Source organism: Coregonus clupeaformis, chromosome 13 (assembly GCF_020615455.1).
Source record: "Coregonus clupeaformis isolate EN_2021a chromosome 13, ASM2061545v1, whole genome shotgun sequence".
In the NCBI taxonomy this organism is placed as follows: domain Eukaryota; kingdom Metazoa; phylum Chordata; class Actinopteri; order Salmoniformes; family Salmonidae; genus Coregonus; species Coregonus clupeaformis.
In genome coordinates, this window is record NC_059204.1 from 36,202,390 (window position 1) to 36,222,238 (window position 19,849).

A 19,849-nucleotide genomic window follows, 5' to 3' on the forward strand; every position below is an offset into this window, starting at 1 on the left:
GTGAACATCTCTGGCAGCAATAAATGGTTTTTACCCTCACTGGCCACATGGTAAACACAGATTTAAAGTGTTCAAGTTCAACATGATTGTTTATATAAGGTCCTGTGTGGCTCAGTTGGTAGAACATGGCGCTTGCGATGCCTGGGTTGTGGGTTTGATTCCCACCAGGGACCAGTACGAAAAAAGTAAGAGAAAGGTATGCACTAACTACTGTAACCCGCTCTGGATAAGAGCGTTTGCTAAATAACGAACACGTAAATATCATCACTATCTGAACATGAAGCTTTTGAATGAAACAAAATCCAGTGAGGCTGGCGTAGGGGGTATAATGCAGTGTCAATTAAATGGTTTTATGAACTAAAGTACTTTTATAATACAGCTGTTCTGTACACTTCATTTAAAAAAACTCATGTATGAGTTTTCAATACAAACCACAGACATGAAGTCTCAACTAGTGGTCGTTGAGTGCCCAATGTACTTGAGCATTCAAAATAGATTACCTGAACTGATGGTGGTATACTACAGTGCTATACATTTTCTGTACATACACTAAGTGTACAAAACATTAGGAACACATGCTCTTTCCATAAAATATAGTCTGACCAGGTGAAAGCTATGATCCCTTATTGATGTCACCTGTTAAATCCATTTCAATTAGTGTAGATGAAGGGGAGGAGAAAGGTTAAAGAAGGATTTGTAAGTCTTGAGACAATTGAGACATTGATTAAGTGTGCCATTCAAGACAAAAGATTTAAGCGTCTTTGAACAGGGTATGGTAGTAGGTGCCAGGCGCACCGGTTTGAGTGTGTCAAGAACTGCAACGCTGCTGGGTTTTTCACGCTCAACAGTTTCCCGTGTGTACCAAGAATGGTTCACCACCCAAAGGATATCCAGCCAACTTGACAACTGTGGGAAGCATTGGGGTCAACATGGGCCAGCATCCCTGTGGAACACTTTCGACACCTAGTAGAGTCCATGCCCCGACAAATTGAGGCGATTCTGAGGGCAAAGGTGGGGGGAGGGGGGTGCAACTCAATATTAGGAATGTGTTCCTAATGTTTTGTGCACTCAATGTATAATGGTAATTCTATGGGGGAAATGCTCACTGAACTATTTGTGTAGGGGTGACATAGAAAAAACATGGAACAAAAATGCATTGCAGTCATGCTCGTCATCCCTTGTGCTAACGGCTTCCATGTAAGCAATGTACACTATATAAACTTGTTGTGCAATCTATCAGTGCGGCTGTCAGTCCATATCTCCCTGTGCCGGGTGCTCTTCATAGACGTCCTTGACAGCCAGGATCCTGTTGAGCATAATTCCCAGCCTGCCCTTGTCCATGGGGACGTCAGAGTACCAGCGAGAACTCTCGGCCATACATGTGCCCTCCGGCTGCAGGTAGAACGCACTGCAGCTGCTCCGCACACCATCAGAGCTGTAAGAACACAAAGACAGACACCATATGTGAATCTAAAAAAGGAAACTGTACCATTTTATTTATTCATTCATTCCAATCAATGTACCCTCTACTTTTTTGGGGCACTGGGCAAATTTTAGGTCTTGTGAGCGGAAACTTGAATGTTGTGAGACTTTTGTGCAACTTCCGGCACGTGTTTATAGTGAACACTGAGGCTGTACCCTTACAGTTTTAGACAGTAGCCAATAGGCTATTGTGGCTATTTGAACGTAATGTAGGCCTACCAACAAAACCAATGGACCAAATCCCATATTTTCACATGGAAATAGCTTTTTCTTTCTATGATATAGCCTACAGTAGCCTATATGTGGTGTTCAATGCAGGCATACATTGCATGAGACTTTTAAAAAAGGGCTTGACATTAATGATTTTTTACTTGGTCTGTAACACCATGGGCCAAAATAGGTGACTGTAAATTGCATTGTATGATGCAAGAAACCACTTTACAAAACAATAAATTAATATTACCATACAGAGAATTAGACAATGTAGGCTACCCCTCTGCCTATTGGCTTATTTGCATATTCAAGCCTGTCTCAAAATACAACACTGCCCCTTTAATTAAGACATAAGCTTTTTACCTGACTGGCTTTTCAAAGACAGCTTGAAATATAGCCTAAGCCTAGACATTGTGCTCTTGTAGGAAGCAGTAACTCCCCATTGCTGACCGATACTTATCTATAACTGCGCTAACAAGCAAATAATATCAACAAATGTGCACACGCAGCTCTGCGCTCTGATCTGAAAAGCGCATTCACTCGCGGGTGATTGAAAGACCGCTCATGGGCTAAACCCGCCAATATAATTCTACTCCTTCGCGCTCTGGCTCTGCCTAAAACAAAATCACAGACTCAATCTTGCAAACTTAGGTTTTTTTGGTTTGTTGAATTGAAAAGGGGCTGATATAATGTTGATTCGATCACAGAAAAAACATTGATCTATATAGTGCAAACTAATGGAGTGAACTCAGTAAAGTTCAATCTCTTTCGTCTCTGACCGGCCTGGCATTTCTTCTGCACGGCTGTCCTGGAGGTGGTGTGCGTCCACACACAGCTTAGAGGGAACATTGACTTCAATGTATCAAACAAATTCTGAATCTTTGACAGCCAGGGACAGTCCAAGGCCTTTAACTGGTGTTTCAAACCCTGCTTTGCATACCTGGACAGTCCACATTCCTTACCATTTGGAGAGGTAGAACTCAAAGAATTTGACAGGGCATCTGAGAGGGTTCATCCGGTTCTCTTGTTGCTCCAGCTCAGAAGACTCATCCCGTTTCCTCTTTCCCAAGCCGACCTCTGTGTGTGAACAGAACAGAGTACAGGCTCACTTCACTGTCTGACCCCTGGGCGTTTAGTTTAACACTTGGCTTCAGTTAGGGCCAAGCTAAACTGACGAAGCAGATGGCCGGACAGTTATGGGAAACAGTGGTGTGGCTTCTGATGAAAATAACTATGTTTTTCATAAACCCATGTCACTGTCATACTTATAAGAATATTATTTTGCAATGGACAGGGTCTTTCCTACAAAGACCAGGGTACTTTGATGTCATGAATTTGCCTAAGGTCAGAAGCACGTGTTTTATCCAACGTTGATGTATGGACTTGATTTATTGTGCAGCTACATCTAAAACACGTTACAGACATTCAGTCAGAGATTCTCTAGTATCATGTTGCACGACTCAGTTGCTCCACAGCTACTTTTAGCTTCCTGGTTTTCCCTTGGCAAACAGTGTTCTAAGACACATACCACAGTGTTCTAAGACACATAGCACAGTGTTCTAAGACTCATACCACAGTGTTCTAAGACACATACCACAGTGTTCTAAGACACATACCACAGTGTTCTAAGACACATACCACAGTGTTCTAAGACACATACCACAGTGTTCTAAGACACATACCACAGTACACCTATGCTGAGAGCAGCTCTTCAAAAAAAATTCATTCTGTGGTATAAATAGCTGTCAGACACACTGAAAATAGCAGTATGACTGAACCAACCGGGGGGAAGGGACCAACAACATCCTTCTCCTACATCAACAGCTGCCTCACTTATTTGTAATATTTAAGACAAGCACCCATAGAACACAAATGTCAACAGGTGACAGAATGTCACTAAAAGCTTTTTTAAATTAGTATTTTGCCCATCAGCATAAAACCACAAAAGTAGTGCCAAACAGATCAATTTCAAACTGACCTACAAAGCCACTGAGGAATCTAACTAGTGACACTGATATGCAGAGAATGATGGTCGGGCCGAGTTCAAAATAGACCTACGTTAAAACATGTGATTCTGTTTCAGTCAGAACATGCCAGTAAACATAAAAACACTGAAGAGGATAGAGGTGTGGGTCTAGGCTAGCCTATATGTTTTAAATAAACAACTGGCACCAGGCCAATTTCACAGGCATTGCAGTGTTATCCTCCAGGCAGTCCAATTCATTAGCACCATGTTATTTGATCGGTGGAAGCCAATGCAATGCGGAGGGTTTTAATGGTTCAACTGTTTTTTTTACTCATTTAGCTTCAGTGGAAGCTCTTTGGGGTCAGCAGCACCATGTTTAGGAGTAGTGGTCCCTCCCTATGAAAATTACCCATCACCATCATCTAATTGCACTTTAAAACACACTATAGTGATAAGGATAAGAAAAACCCAGGCTCTAAGTTACTTTAAGACAAAATGTCAACCCCCATAATTCCTCAGCAGATAAAAGCAAATGAGCCTACCACGCAATGGTCAGGAATACATCCAAATTATATGTAGAGTACTTTGAGGATGTTTTGGAAAATAGCCTACATTCTTACCACTGAACTGGACCTCATAACGCTAAACTAGACTTGTGTGCTCAAAGATTCAATTTCAGCAAGTTGTAGTTCTTCGTGTAAAATGACTCCATACCCTAGCCCTTGTCAGCCCTTGTCAGCCCCCTGTAATTCAGCTGAAAGGTGGCACAACTCAAGATAGGTGACCTGCTTCCCCCCAGGCTGGGGTCATGGGTCACGATCCAAAAAAAAACAATGTCTCAGTGGTTACTGGGAATGACAACTAGCCCATCTTTCAATGGGCTACGAAGCATACTGACACTTCTCATTCACTGGACATTCTTAAACCAAAACAATACACAGAAAACAAATATTGTAATCTCTCTCACCTTTGCTGGTTCTCTTGTGATGTGATTTGGGGCGGTAGCAGACACTAGATGACTTGACCATGCCATGTGGTGTAGATCTCCGCTTGGCCTGGCGCGTAACTGTAGAGAAGGAGAGCTGGAGGTGCTGCTCCACGGTAGTCAGGCCAAAGTACTTGGTGTTGAAGAACATGAGGGTGTTGAGCAGGACGAAGGGTGAGTACACACCCAGCTGTTTACACTCCCACAGGTGCTCCTCCAGGACACGAGACACGAGATCACCTGCATCCCAAACACCACACGCAAACACATTACATACACCCCAAATACAACACATACACAATGTGTGAAAAATAAATAGAAATGTTATTATGAACCCACCATTAGCTGACATAGAAGGCAGCCATTTGCTGACAATCTTATTCAGCTCCTGAGCGAAGGTAACATATAACTGGTCTGTGAATATATTCACCATCCGGTTGTTTTCGAGGAGATACTGGAAAATAGACAAGACAACTGTGATCAAATGTGTTGGTTGAACACACTGTATAAACAAAATTGACATTGCTAAACAGACAACCAGCTTTTCAAAAAAATGTAATTACTTAATATTTGAATAAGGGATTCTTAGACAAGTTGCATAGATGAACTACCTGACTGAAACATTGGGACTGACCTGTTGAATCCCCAGACATAGGTAAAATACGCTGTCAGGCTTGTAGCACGGGCCTCTGGGATGAACAATGTCTTGGACAAACTGTGACAGGCCATGATTCAGTTCCTCAGGACTACATAACAGAAGGTCTAATGGTTTCTCTGTATAGGAGAACAATTTAAAAGGCACTCTATTATCAGGATTACATTGAAACGTTACTGCCCATTTTATTCATACGAGATCAAATCAAACTCATAGGAGACCAATCAAACTCATAGGAGCGCTATCAAAGAGCCATCTACCAGTTAAGAGATATCTATTAACTCAGCTTTCACACTACAGCTGAAACATCTTACGTTTTCTATCATCAGCATCTGAGTGCTTGCTTTGGGACCATGACCTCCAGGCATCGACCCCAATAGAGCTGTTCAAGCCAGCACCAAGAGGTTGACTGTCCAGGGGATCATGTAAAGTCATCTCTGGCATGGCCTGACGCTTGGGCCCCTGTGACACAAAGCCTATATTAGACATCACACTGCTATGACCTGTTAAGGGGTAGTTACTGTAGTTAGTTACTTATATTCTCTTCACAGTGCACACATTACATTCAGAGCCTAGTTTTTTTTTTATAGGTACACCCATTTAGTATCGGGTCGGACACCCCTTTGCCTCCATAACAGCCCAAATTCTTTGGGGCATGGAAAAGTTGCTCAATTGTAAATCAAGGGATCTAACGTGTGCCAGGAAAACATTCCCCACACCATTACACAACCAGCCTGTACCGTTGACAACAGGCAGGATGGGGCCCATGGACTCATGCTGCTTACACCATATCCTGACTCTGCCATCAGACACAACATCAACCGGGAATTTGTCGGACCATGCGATGTTTTTCCACTCAATTGTCCAGTGTTGGTAATTGTGTGGCACTGGAGCCACTTCTTCTTGTTTTTAGCTGATAGGAGTGGAACCCGGTGTGGTCATCTGCTGCAATAATAGCCCATCCGTGACAAGGACTGATGAGTTGTGCCTTCCGAGATGCCGTTCTGCACACCCCTGTTGTACTGTGCTGTTACAGGGCCTCCTGTAGCTCAGTTGGTAGAGCATGGCGCTTGCAACGCCAGGGTTGTGGGTTCAATTCCCACAGGGGGCCAGTATGGAAAATGTATGCACTCACTAACTGTAAGTCGCTCTGGATAAGAGCGTCTGCTAAATGACTCAAATGTAAATGTTATTTGCCTGTTTGTGGCCCGTCTGTTAGCTTGTACGATTCTTGCCATTCTCCTTCGACCTCTCATCAACAAGCTGTTTTCGCCCACAGGACTGCCGCTGAGTGGATGGTTTAGGTTTGTCGCACCATTCTCTGTAAACCCTAGACATGTGTGAAAAGCCCAGGAGGCCGGCAGTTTCTGAGATACTGGAACCGGCGCGCCAGGCACCGACGATCATACCACACACAAAGTCGCTTAGGTCACTCGTTTTCAATCGAACAGGAACTGAATGCCTCGATGCCTGCTTTATATAGCAAGCCACAGCCACGTGACTCACTGTTTGTAGGAGAGAATCATTTTCGTGAATGGGGTGGTGTACCTAATAAACTGTACCTAATAAATTCTTCAACATTTGCAACGATCATTAAGACGTTGTCTGGTCTAAGAGACCACCAAAACTCAAGAGAAACAGTAAGTCAACATCTCAGTAAATATGTTCAAATACTCTCAAAAACGTACGAAGACACTGTCCATTGGTAAGCTGTCCATCTTGTAGGTTTGGTGACTGTGGACTTAAGTTACATGAGCCGCGTGTTTTGGATCATGCCTGCCTGCCGCCAGGGATAGATTTGTTTTTCAACAACCATTTCACCTTCGGGACCCTGTAGCACCTGTCTAAGTACGTAGAACATGACCACTGGTCTCCGGTAAGTCTGACACCAAGTCATTTGTCATGTTTGTGCCAGCTATTTTCAGATTTCCAGCATACCATGTGATTCCTCTGTGTCTCTCACATCGAGAGTCAACTATTTTCTGACACTATTTAATGCAATACAAAATTACAGTGAAAGTTAGGTCTATAAAAGACAGACAAAAGGTTTGTCAATTAGGGAGGGGATAATCAAGGTCCTGTCTATGACAGTCAAAGCAAACAGAATGCACTGCTATTGTAGGCTGGGTTTAATTATACCTTCTGAACAGCGACGTTGGAGCTCTGCTCTGGTGAAGTAGCATGTGGTGGCATCCCACAGTCAAAGAGGAAATCAACATTGGGGTTCAGGTCCAGGGAAGCTAAAGAGCACAAATTAAAATGGGACTAATATATATATACACATACACACATCTATATATTTAAGACATCCCTTTGTTGAGTGTGCAATTAGTGAAAGTTTACACATCGGACTGCAAAGCAAATTACACAGACCTTTCATATCATAAAGCTTTAACCTGCCTTTGGTGAGCTCATCGCCTGGGTCTTGACCTGGCTCAGTCAGTACATCATCCATATTGACGGCCATGGAGAGGATGTCATCTTGGGATGAAGACTCAAATAAGCTGTAGTCCCTCAGCAACGGGCCTGCTTTCTGATCACTGTCCAGATCTAAAGATATAATTATTGTAACTTTGTGTTTATATATATCTAGAACATCAATAGTGAGTTGACTAAGAAGAGTAAGTGCAGGAGCATTACCAGACAGATCAGAGGAGCCCTTGCCTTTATTCTCCTCTGCTATCATGTCTGCCATGGCCAGAATGTCAGCCTCCAGTGGATCAGATGGGATCTGGAGTTTCAGCTCTTTTATATATTCCACAAGCTTATCGATGTGATCCAGTGTGACAGGTAGGAACATGGGGACAGGGAGCTACGAGAGAATAAGGAGCAAAGCAATAAGCAGACAAAAAGGGCAGTCACTCTAGAGAACTACACACTATTGCAGCAGTGTGTAGTAGAGCGGAGTGATTAACTGAAACTTCATTTATTTTTCGGTTTTTAAACAACTAATTGACCGACTCGGTTCAATTATTAGAATTCCATTCAGTTCGTTGTGTGTGAGCTCAATTCACAATTTCTCTAGAGATAAATCAGATCCAAGCCCGAACTGTGCGATGCAGTAGGGAGTTGTAGTTTCCAACAGGCCAATATTCTACATAGTTTAGCACAATAAACGTTGTAATTAACTACATTGACCATAATCCATGACACACCTACTTGTCCGGTCTGTTTCTCTTTTACGCCTGCTACGTAAAAGAGACATAAGAATGAATGACTGAGAGCAGTTGCTTCATGAGTTCTCTACCTGAACATAAATTATCTAAGTCATTGATACTTGGTATTCAGCAGTCATAAAAGTATGCCTTCTTGACTTTGAAGAACTGCTAAAATAGTGATTGTCAGACAGCATAGGCAGCAGCTCTACCAGCATTTCGCTACACCCGCAATAACATCTGCTAAACATTTGTATGTGACAAATCAATTGTAATTTGATTTGTAGAGATGAGATGACTTGGAATAAAAAATAAAGTCATCAAATAAAACAAATGTAATATACACAACTGAAATATTTTATTTAAAAAAGTAATTTGAATAAATGGCTTGGTTAATAAGTGATACTCAGTAATGGGCAGTCTACCATCATGGGACTTAATTGTTTCATTTTGTGTTACAGCATTCAACACATAATGCATAGCGCATTTAATGTTTAAAAATTGTTTTGCGAAAACCGTGATAATTTTAAAATAATCAAACGGAAACTGAACCAACCTCAAATCGCTCAGCACTAGTGTGTAGGCATCCATACGGAACAAGTTTGGGTGGACACTAAGAGTTACTCTAGTCTCTAAATAAATGACGATGAGCCTAGAGTGGATTTTGCACAATACTCAACAGGACCTAGACAAAACCAACTCACCGGCAGAGGCAGGGCCATTGTTATGGGAGTGTATTGACAGTACATATTCAAAGGCACAGGAACAAACACAGGCACAGGGACTGGCAACACCGCAGGTGGGGACTGCAAGAAATCATCTGAAACAAACAGACATCATTTCTGAAAACCGTGAAGGTGCTTTTTTTACAATTGCTAATTATAATTGTTGTAGGCCTGATTTAATTAAAAATCTCTTAACATATGAATAGGGATGTTTTGTATAAATAGTATAATATTAAATACAGTATAAGACTAATCAGTGAGTCCCATAGAGAGAGAGATGGGTTTACGTTCGCCATTACCTGTCTGGCAACTCTGGGACTTCATCTCAGGTTTACATGTGACACCGGTAGTGGTCATCATGGGTTTACACATGGAGGATTTGTTCCTTTGGGAGATAGTTGTAGTGACGGGAGGAGCAAGCTTGGCTACAGTCTTCGTCAGGCCTCTTCCTGTGGCCTAAAATAACAGAAACATAAAAAAGATTGGGACGTTCACTCAGAAGACTAATTGTAGAGAAAAGTATCCGTGTTAATTTGACTTTGAAGTAATGCTAAGTTTTTTTGAAGCACTAATAAATGTGTTGTGGTAAAAGCCATGATTGAATGCATTTTGTTTCCTTTCGGTGGCATTCCCCCCCCCCACCTTTTGGAGCATCTAATCAAAAAGAACACTTACTTCACTTGTCTTTGTAGCAGCAGGGGGAGTTGTAGACTCTGGGGATTTACCTGCAAGTCCAGTAAACATATAGAATTTTAATAGCCAATTACTGAGAGAGACTAACACGTTTACACTTTCACAAAGGCATTCACAGTAACTTTGTAACATTATGTTAAACAGTGAAAAATCTAACACTAAACGATTACATAAAAGAGTACTTATAAAAATCATTCCCATGTATGGATTGGGTTTATGAAAAGTGTGTGTGTTGTGTGTGCATGCATGCGTTTGTGTACATGAAGCACTGTTGAGCAGGCTCTCAGGGCCCTGCTTGGTGTCTAGGTTGGGCTGGTTCTGTTGGCTGTAGAAGCGCAGGAGGCACGGCTGGTCACAGTAGTGTTTGATCTCTCCCCTCCAGTGGATGGTCTCCAGGAGCTGCCCCTGACGCTTGCAGGCATGGCACTTTGCTTCCTAGGAGAACAGACATGGCTCAGAACACCCATAGCAACCATACATACAGTACACACTGTAGCATGTTAATATATGACACTGCTCACACAATTTGATCACATATCATGCATATTATTCTGATTCATTTTTTCCATGCATGACATCATGACCATATTCTGCCCGTTTGCATTTGGAAGTTACCATTCCTCTATCAAGTATGTCTAGATTACCACAAACAAATGTACTATGTACAGTGACAGCGAATGAACTGAATGCAGCCCGTGTACCAGCAGGCATCTAAAACTTATCAGGGCCAGTTATATGGTCAGGGTGTATATATGGCATTGTGATTGATTATACATACTTTCAGGTACCACAGGAAGTATTTGCTTTTACAATCTTCGCTGCAGAAGTCCCACGTGTTTCCATCCTGTTCCTCTGTGACCGCCCGTGAGCAGGTCTGAGAACAGTATGTACAGGTTATACAGCACAGGCCCAGTTGTTTAGCAAAGTCTTGCTTGTACAGTAGTATGCAACCTTGGTAAAAAGAGACAAAACACTTATAAGTCTCTGCCTAGACACACAGGAAAGTGTTTCCATGTAAATCTAATAAAATCAGAAAATGCACAAAGAAATGCATGCATCATCCTAACCGTCACTGCAGAATGACTTCTCCACCCCAGAGAACTTCATCTTCTCATGCAGAGGTTTCTCTTGCTTGCAGTGTTCACACACAGAAACCACACCATTCAGGCGCTTGTAGTCCTCACAGCACTCCTTACAGCAAAACTGATATATTGAGTCCTGAAAGCAAATGAAATAGAATGGTGCATGTACTTTTTATTTGAGTAGTCTTGATAAAATAACAGTGTTCACTAAACCAGCTGTAAGACATTTTTGCCACAATGTTGAGACTAGTAAATTAATAAACACGTATGTACAAGGAATTACCTGCCAATCTAAGATTTCTGGTTTCCCACTGAACATGTTATGACAGGAGAGACAGCTGAAGTAGATGCCTCCATTGGGACTGTTGCGCTGTGAAGAAGCGAGCGAGTATATTTGTTAAATTGGGGATTAAACCAGAGAATGGACTCAAGAACCGCTCAGGTTTCGCAAGAACAAAACAAGCCCTAATTCATAGACTTTTAGGTAGAATAAAGGTGAAAGCTTTCAAAAGGTGACCCTCTCCACATTAAAGCGCTTTATGATTAGTTTTTATTTTAATGGGCTCCAGAAGTGAGGCGGAGCGCCCCACTGCAGCAGCTTGGTGTGCATTTTAACTAGCATTTTTCTGTTTACAGGCACCTACGGCCAAGCCTGTACATCAAACTGTAAATATTAACGGTTCCTTTTTTAATCACTTTCAGAATCCTTCAAAAATCTCCTTTGAATGATTTTGTTTATTGAAAAACTGAGGCATTAAAAATTCACATTGAAAACAAATCCACATAAAATAAAATGTTGTATAAGCATCTGGCAGACATGTTTTAATGCAAAAAACTGGACAATGCATTTGTAGATTGTTATGTTGTCCCAACTCTATTCAGGGTATGGGGCTATCCTACCTGAAATTTGCTCCAACAGCTAGGGCTACAGAAGACGTAAACAGTCTCATTTGCTTTACAGTAGTATGGTTCAGAGGGGCTTCTTTTGCAGAAACTGCAAGCTTCACTGGGAACTGGAAAATAAGCAGATTAGTAATAATGAAGACTAATTCACAGTCAGACATCACACCATTCAGATTGTGTAAACAAGCCAAGGAGAGTTGAAGGTACCTGTGTCCACAGAAGTTTTCACTTTATGTGAAGCGATACAGCACAAAGAACAGAAGTGTTTGGTCTTGCCATACTGATCCACTTTAGACAGCATGTCAAAGTTCTTACACAGAGTCCTACACCACTGGCACGAGAGCACCTTAGTGTTTTTCTGAAATCAAAAGATAACACACAGCAGCCATTAAGATCAACACCATATCATTTTCAGGAAGAAATATGACTATAGTACATTCAAGAAAACTAAATTCCTACACCCACCATCTTATAGAGTCTGAGACAGGAGGAGTTACAGAACCTCCTCTGCTGGCCCTCATGCAGTAGGTACTCGGGCCGGGAGGTGAAGGTGTTGATATAGGTGCCACAGGCGTCACAGCAGCTGGTCTTCAGGCCCTTAGTAGCCCGGAAACGGTTGAAGCAGGCATCGCTGCACATGAGGTGAATCATATTGCCCATGGTTACCTCGTGGTTGATCTGAGGCAGGAGATGGAAGAAATGTAGGACTGGCTCAGAGATCATTTCAAATATAACTTAAAATATGTCTTCCCTTGGTGTTTAAATCAGTTGACCAAAATCTTGTAGCTGGCTATGATTTATTCTGGTGCATGCTCATAGCATACAAACAGACCCACAGCAGCATAAACTTGTCATATGGATATAAAAACGACAGAATTCCCTCCTCCTCTATAATCACAGCATACAGTACATCTAGTTAGGAACATACAAATCTGTTTTCAATGATACAATTATCAACACGAAGACACAGTGAAATGTGTTTAGGCATTCTTTGTTGTCCCTTCTGGGAAAAGCCCACGTCTTGACAAATACTTCACATCAACACAGGTGGTTGGAGGCCCGCCCTAGATAGACTGAGCTCGGATTGAAGTGTGCAGATCAGATCTCGAACCAGCATTTCTAACACAAAGGCAACTTTAAAGAATGTATACCATAATCACATCATTGTGTGGGTTTGCAGCGCTTGCCATTAAAAAGTGCTTACTTATTTTGAATACATTTTATTGTACTAATTTACAAATTACTAACAGATGGTGGGGGGAAACTCAAACCAGAGTAGGTAAGGCTGGTGCCAGCTTTTCGATAAATTGTTGCAAGAGTAGAAGCTGCGGTCTTTAGAATAGCTTCAATATAAAGTATGGTGAAATATAATGTATGACAAAAAAGCCTACTGCATTTTCAAATCAAAAGCAAAGCATTGTGGAAGTGTAGTCATCCTGTGTTAAATCATCATCCTACTGTCTACTGGAGTTTCTTCCTATTGAGACTCCCTGCCACTATTGTGTTGAACATGAAGCCAATCGGTTGGGAGCAGATCATCCCAAATGTTACGGTCAAAGCTTTGGTACCTCACGCATGTGGTTGCACACACTGCATCTTTGGCCAGGGGCACTTGGTTTGGGGGGCTGTTTCGGACCCTTCTCCAGCCGGGCCTCATACAGGGAAAGACAAGTGTTGTTGCAGAATTCTTGGAAGGACTGTGACTGGCCAACCTGTGCAAGCATGGTGTCCTTACTATTCCCCATGTCCCTAAAAGAGAAATATTGTTAAGATCAAAACAATGCACAAGGTTTACACTTACTTTACTGTGAAACAACATGAGGAATTGGTTATGGATCCACTGTACTTACTGGAAAGAGAAGCTAAGAATACATTCATTAAATATCTATTGAGAAGCTTACCTTTTACAGAAAGCACAGGGCTTTTTCTTGGGGGCTTTCTTGCCAAAGGAGTTAAGGCAGGTGGAACTGCAGAAGAGCTGAGGCTGACCCCTGCGCTGGTAGGCTGTCTGTCCGCTCTGCAGCATTCCACTACAGTTGGCACAGAGGACCCTGGTAGGCTGGCGAGGGGGTGGAGGCCGGGGTGGAGGGGGTCCTCCAGACCTCTGGGTGTACCCAGGGGTAGAGGCAGGGCCAGACGGCTTGGGGGCAATGAGCCGGGGAGACAGGGTGTTGTGGCTTCTTTGGGAGGCCCTGGTGGAGCGCCGGAGGCCTGACCGTGCAGGGTCAAAGTCTGTGTCCCTCGGATCGTCAGCTGTATCGTCAGAGTCGCTGTCTGTTAGCTGGTCTGCAGCAGGAGACAATGCACTTAGGGCAGCATGATAATCATAAATGGACAAATAGTCATACATAATGAGTTGTTAAGACTGAGGTAAATTAATGAACTAAACATAAGCAGCTTTACCTCCATCAGACATGGATTGTGTGTTTTTCCTCACTTCTCCACGACGAGGACGACCTCTCTTTCTCCCCTACAATAAATACAAGTAAATAAGAGAAATTCACTTACTTTTAAAGAAAATGTCTGCAATGAATGGAAAGTAGTTTTTGTACCGTAGTATTTTGACCACTTTGAGAAACTTTTGCATCCTCGATGGCGACCTCAGTTTCAGGTTGTTCCTCAGCTGAAACAAACACAATCATCAGTAACTAAAGGCTGCTCATGACATAGATATGCACGCTGTATGTAAACTGTGATGGCTATTTGAAGAAGTGATTGCAAATTATTTGTCAAAGATGTGTAATGTAACCTAAATCAAGTTTTGCATTTCACTTTATCATTCTCCAACTATTTCTGTGGCACTGAAACTTCTATATGTGACATTGAGACAATATTTAATAAAGTACTAGGAAGGAGAAAGATCCTACAAACCAAAGTTCCTTACTAGTATGAAAAATGTATGCACTCACTAACTAAGTTGCTCTGGATAAGAGCGTCTGCTAAATGACTAAAATGTTAAAATGTAGTACACATACCTTCACCTGGTGTCAATGGTTGGGCCCATGATGATAGTGGGGACATACTGCCCCCCACTGGCTGTTCTCGCTCATTCTTTTTCTCTGCTGTGCCTGTGTCTGTGTCTTCTACCTTTGGCACCAATCCAAAGAATGATAAGGCTTCCTCTTTGCCTGGACCATCCTCTGAGTGTGAACCCTCTACGCTGACTATAGAAGGCATATTTGGATCAACGTCATCTTGAGAAGGTGCAGAGGGATCTTCATGTACTATGTCCATTTGCTCCTCTCCGGTCTCTGTCATCGTTGTCCCAGTTACAGTCTGAGTTCCCTCTGTGACCTCCAGCCTGTTTGTCCCTGGCTCAGCGGCCATTTCTGGCCAGGCTTCTGTGTGGCCCTGCCCGCCCCACTCATCCTGACTGAGGCCTGTAGCTGGGCCTGAGGGCTCTTGGAAGTCTGAGGGTTCTGGCAGGCCTGAGGGCTCTGGAAGGTATGAGGGTTCTGGATAGACTGAGGATTCTGAGAAGCCTGAAGGTTCGGGAAGGTATGAGGATTCTGGAAGGTCTGAGGGCTCTGGAAGGTCTGAGGATTCCTGAAGGTCCGATGGTTCTGGAAGGACTGTGCGGCTGTAAAACTCCTCCACCTGGGCTTTGGACAGTTCCAGTGAGTCTGGGTCCCCCAGGATGTTCAGGCTGTCCTGAGTTTTCTGCCTCTCTCTTTCAGATTGGGTGAGAAAGGTTGTCAGCTCATCAAGGGCCTGCTGCTGCCCACTTTGTCTCTCTGTTCCCAGTGAGCCTGAGTAGGTCACCTCCATATCAGTCTGTGTAGGCTGCAGGTCCATATCACTCTGTGCAGTCAGTAGGTCTACATCAGTCTGAGCAGGCAGCAGGCCCATATCGGTGTGCCCAGAAAACAGGTCCATATCAGTCTGTGTGGATAGCAGGTCTAGCTGCACATTCTCATTGGCCATCTGAAAAGAGCCAGAGGTTTCTGGATGCTCTGAGGGTTCCATACTCTGCACCTACACTTCAAGAGAAAAGAAAACAAAAACATAATGGTTTGATTTCAGTCTCACATGTCATGTCAATCAAATGTGGTGGTCGGCTGGATAAAATTACAGCCATAAGTAGTTTTATTGTGGCTCCTCTATTCTAGACCATGAGATCCCACCAGTGAACGCATCTACTTAACTAGGTAAATTTGCTAACTAAAGTTTGCTACTAGCTAGCTAGTTCCACCAATATCAATGTTGCTGCCTTTTGGCGCGCCTCACCTGGCGGCGTCTCCATTTCTGTAATTTTGAACGCTAGTTAGCGAGCTCGCTATCTGGGAATCTATCTATCTAGCTAGCTACATGTTAGCCCATTATTTGCTACAGATAATGCATCTCAATACTAGCCATACGGTAGACATAGCTCGCTACTCGCAGGGGAGGCGTATAATGTTTACGACTCTGCAAAGAGACCGGTACTGGCTAAAGTTAGCTAGCTTAAAATAGGCTATCTGCTAGCTAACGTTATAAAGCTAACGTTTCCTTATGCAAACTAGCCGTCAAACTAATTCACTAGCTGGCTAATTTCAATATAGTAACTTTATTACAAGATAATATTAATGATTCACACAAATTATGATAGACTTCAACAATATACGGTGAATTTACCTGAAAATATGAAATGTTACTGTAGCTAAAATGTTGCATTCAAGCGCCATCAAACTGCGGTCTAGTGTGTGTGCCTCATTGGCTAGTTTCAAGCTATAACTTCTTCTTCTATTGCGGTCTGAAAACAAACGTTAGAGGTGCATTCTGCCACCTACTGTACTGGAGTGTGTGGTCAATCACAGTTTACAGCCTTTAGAATAAAAGAAAACAAACATTAAAATGAGATAAACCCTCATACCTAACCCTGTACTACCAAGAAAATAATAGAGAGCCCTACTAACTTCTAACAAACCCTCCCCCATCCCCCAAATCCCTTCCAACCCCCTTCCAACCTCAATAACCCTAATTAATCTTTGCCTTTCGTCCACATCCTTCCAATACAACAGCACATGCTAAACCGTTTCATTATCATGCACTCCAGACACAAACCATTCACATGCTTGGCATCGGTTGGTGGCACCTTAATTGGGGAGAACGGGCTCGTGGTAATGGCTGGAGCAGAATTGGTGGAATGGTATCAAATACATCAAACACATGGTTTCCTTGTGTTTGATGCCATTCCATTTGCGCCGTTCCAGACATTATTAGGCACTGTCCTCCCCTCAGCAGCCTTCACTGAACCATGACGAGTTCAATGTACACTGAACAAAAACATAAACTCAACAAGTTGCACGCATGACTGTAAGTCGCTTTGGATAAAAGCTTCTGCTAAATGGCATATTATTATTATTATTATGTAAAGTGTTGGTCCTATGTTTCATGAGTTGAAATAAAAGATCCCAGAAATATCCATACGCACAAAAAGCTTATTTCTCTGAAATGTTTTGCACAAATTTGTTTACATCCCTGTTAGTGAGCATTTCTCCTTTGCCAAGATAATACATCCACCTGACAGGTGTTTTTGTTCAGTATACAATGGGCCAGTTTGTTTTGCATGGCCTGGTGCCCCGGGTGGGTGGAGATTTCACTTAAGGACCAATGGAATGGTCTAAAATGTGCAAACTCTGCCCACCCGGGGCACCAAGCCATGCAAAATGAACTCGCCCACTGTTCCAGGCGCATCTGAGAAAACATCCCCTCTTCCTACCTAGCAATGACTGGCTGCGTTTAGACAGGCAGCCCAATTCTGATATTTTTTCCACTAATTGGTCTTTTGACCAATCAGATCAGCTCTGAAAAAGATCTGACGTGATCGGTCAAAAGACAAATAAGTGGGAAAGAAATCAGAATTGGGCTGCCTGTTTAGATGCAGGCTACCCAAATGAAGCAAAAAATATAAATTAGGTCTATATCTCGTTTTAAAGGTCCAGTGCAGTCAAAATGTTGTTTTTCCTGTTTTTTGTATTACATTGTACAACAGCTGATGAAACGAACACTGTAAAAGTGTGAAAACATCAGACCACTCCCAGACAGTCCTAGCAAAATTCTTGCTTTTGTTTCTTTTAGACCATTTGAATGGAAAACTATTACAGTAAGGTACTTAATTGTTACCCAGAAATGATTTGATATTGATATAAAAACCTTTAAAGCCCTTTTGGCTACTATTTAATTCCGTCCCACACCTGAATGGGCTGCGACCCAGCAGAAACCATAGCGATGGAAAGAGGTCTCATCTTTGTATCCATGCAATTATGGCGTCTGCGATAGCATGGGCAGCACAATTGATGACATCTCAGTTTTAAAATAGTCCTTTCTTCTTTTGTGTTTGAAAAGTGTAAAGCTTATATAGAGTACCACAGTTTGAGTCATAATACCCATAACCTAGAGGTCAAACAGGGAAATGGTTCCAATCGTTTTTCCACCATACATTTTTCCCCATAGGGGATTTTAGAAACACTTACAATAAGGGCTGTGTTTTGTGTAGGTTTACCCTGGCGTGACGTTTTGATAACTGTAAATCTCTCTAGGACAAGGTGACTTATCAATAGATTTGCCTGCATTTACCCCCCCAAAATGAAATAAATGCTAATTAGCTGCTAATGTGGCTATCATAAAGAACTACAAATGCCATGATCTGGACGAGACTGACGAATCGAGGTAAAGGTAATAATCTTTGGATTAACTATCTAATGTTAGCTAAATGTAGTAATGAATAAATAGGCTACATTTCTTTAAATTGAAAATTCTGTGAACTGTCTTGTGCAAGTTTTAAATTGACACAATACCTGCTAGCAAAGGTGTCAGCTAGAGATGACGTGGAGGAGCTTGCAGGGATTTGTAGTTTTGCATGATGTCTATGTTGATGCGAATTAGCATTTTCAAATCTGAGTGTAAATAGAGACGAATATTGATAAGTCACCTTGTCCAAGAGAGATTTACATGGTTATCAAAATGTCACGCCAGGGTAAGCCTACACGAAACACAGCCCTTATTTTAAGTGTTTCTAAAATCCTCGATTGGAACCATATCCCTGTTTGACCGCTAGGTTTTATGGGTATTATGACACTTCCATTACTCTGGGGCCCTTTAGAAGTGCTGGAGTCCTGAATCAAATCGTGTCATTTATTTATTGTGGGCACTAGATGGTGGTAAAGCCATTTACAAACCATAGCACCCAATTTGAAGAAAACAATGCTCTGATCATTGGCTGTTGCTCCCAACCCATTGGAATCCCCACCCAGTTGACTACTTTACAATGGAAGAAGCCCTCAATGGCAACGTCCATGCTAAAACAGGTTATATCCTATTTGAGTCCTCTATACATATCTATAGCAGAAACACACTGCTACACCCAGTCTCTCAATTCTCCGTAATAGACTTAATGCCTCCAATAGTAGATCACTACTATTAGAGTTACCAGAGGATAAACCACCCAGTACAGACAAATAATCTGAGCATAATACAATTCTAATAGGTTGAGCTTCCTCCACCCACTGGAGAGCAACTACCATTGCCAACAGTTCAGAGTATGTAGACAGGCCATCTGTTAAGTCTTCTACTGTATATCTGCACATCAAATTCAGGAACGTAAACTCCTGCTCCCATGTGTCCACTATCAGGATCCTTGGAACCATCTGTAAAAACTGTTAAATAAACATAAAAGCTTCTAATGTAATTTTCAACCAGTTCCCCTATATCACTGATTTCTGACCAAACTTTTGTATTTTCCACCAAGGTTAAATCAACAACCGGTGTCGGAAGTAACCACGGAGGAACATCCCCAAGCTACAGCGTTCTCAAAAAACGTGCACCCAGGGGGGGCCCCAGGACAGAGTTTGGGAAAACCTGCTCTGGAGAGGGATACATGGTAGGTCAAGGGTGTCAAACTCATTCCATGGAGGGCCTAGTGTCTGTGAGTTTTCGCTCCTCCCTTGTACTTGATCGATGAATTAAGGTCACTAATTAGTAAAGAATGCACCTCACCTGGTTGTCTAGG

The 19,849-nt window shown here is 42.4% G+C and overlaps 1 protein-coding gene across 4 annotated transcripts; it reads right to left on the reverse strand.

Annotated features, from left to right (window-relative positions):
- Positions 1-997: 997 nt before the first annotated feature.
- Positions 998-16,545, reverse strand: LOC121579926 (zinc finger MYM-type protein 3-like). Of its 4 annotated transcripts, none has more exons than XM_045224346.1 (25): positions 16,474-16,545; positions 14,835-15,834; positions 14,412-14,482; positions 14,263-14,329; positions 13,761-14,145; positions 13,428-13,608; positions 12,325-12,537; positions 12,067-12,217; positions 11,857-11,969; positions 11,240-11,326; positions 10,942-11,092; positions 10,653-10,825; positions 10,135-10,309; positions 9,857-9,906; positions 9,481-9,637; positions 9,161-9,276; positions 7,966-8,113; positions 7,675-7,851; positions 7,441-7,541; positions 5,616-5,763; positions 5,281-5,420; positions 4,986-5,100; positions 4,629-4,886; positions 2,658-2,772; positions 998-1,435 (listed from the first exon to the last, which is right to left on the reverse strand). In XM_045224346.1, exons 1-25 carry the CDS (start codon positions 16,510-16,512, stop codon positions 1,249-1,251), a joined length of 4,518 nt encoding a protein of 1,505 aa, XP_045080281.1. In that variant the 5' UTR covers positions 16,513-16,545; the 3' UTR covers positions 998-1,248. The 4 variants fall into 4 exon arrangements, with proteins under 4 accessions (XP_045080281.1, XP_045080282.1, XP_041750862.1 ...); XM_045224347.1 differs by having other exon boundaries at positions 7,702-7,851; positions 7,942-8,113; XM_041894928.1 differs by having other exon boundaries at positions 7,942-8,113.
- Between the last annotated feature and the right edge of the window lie 3,304 nt (positions 16,546-19,849).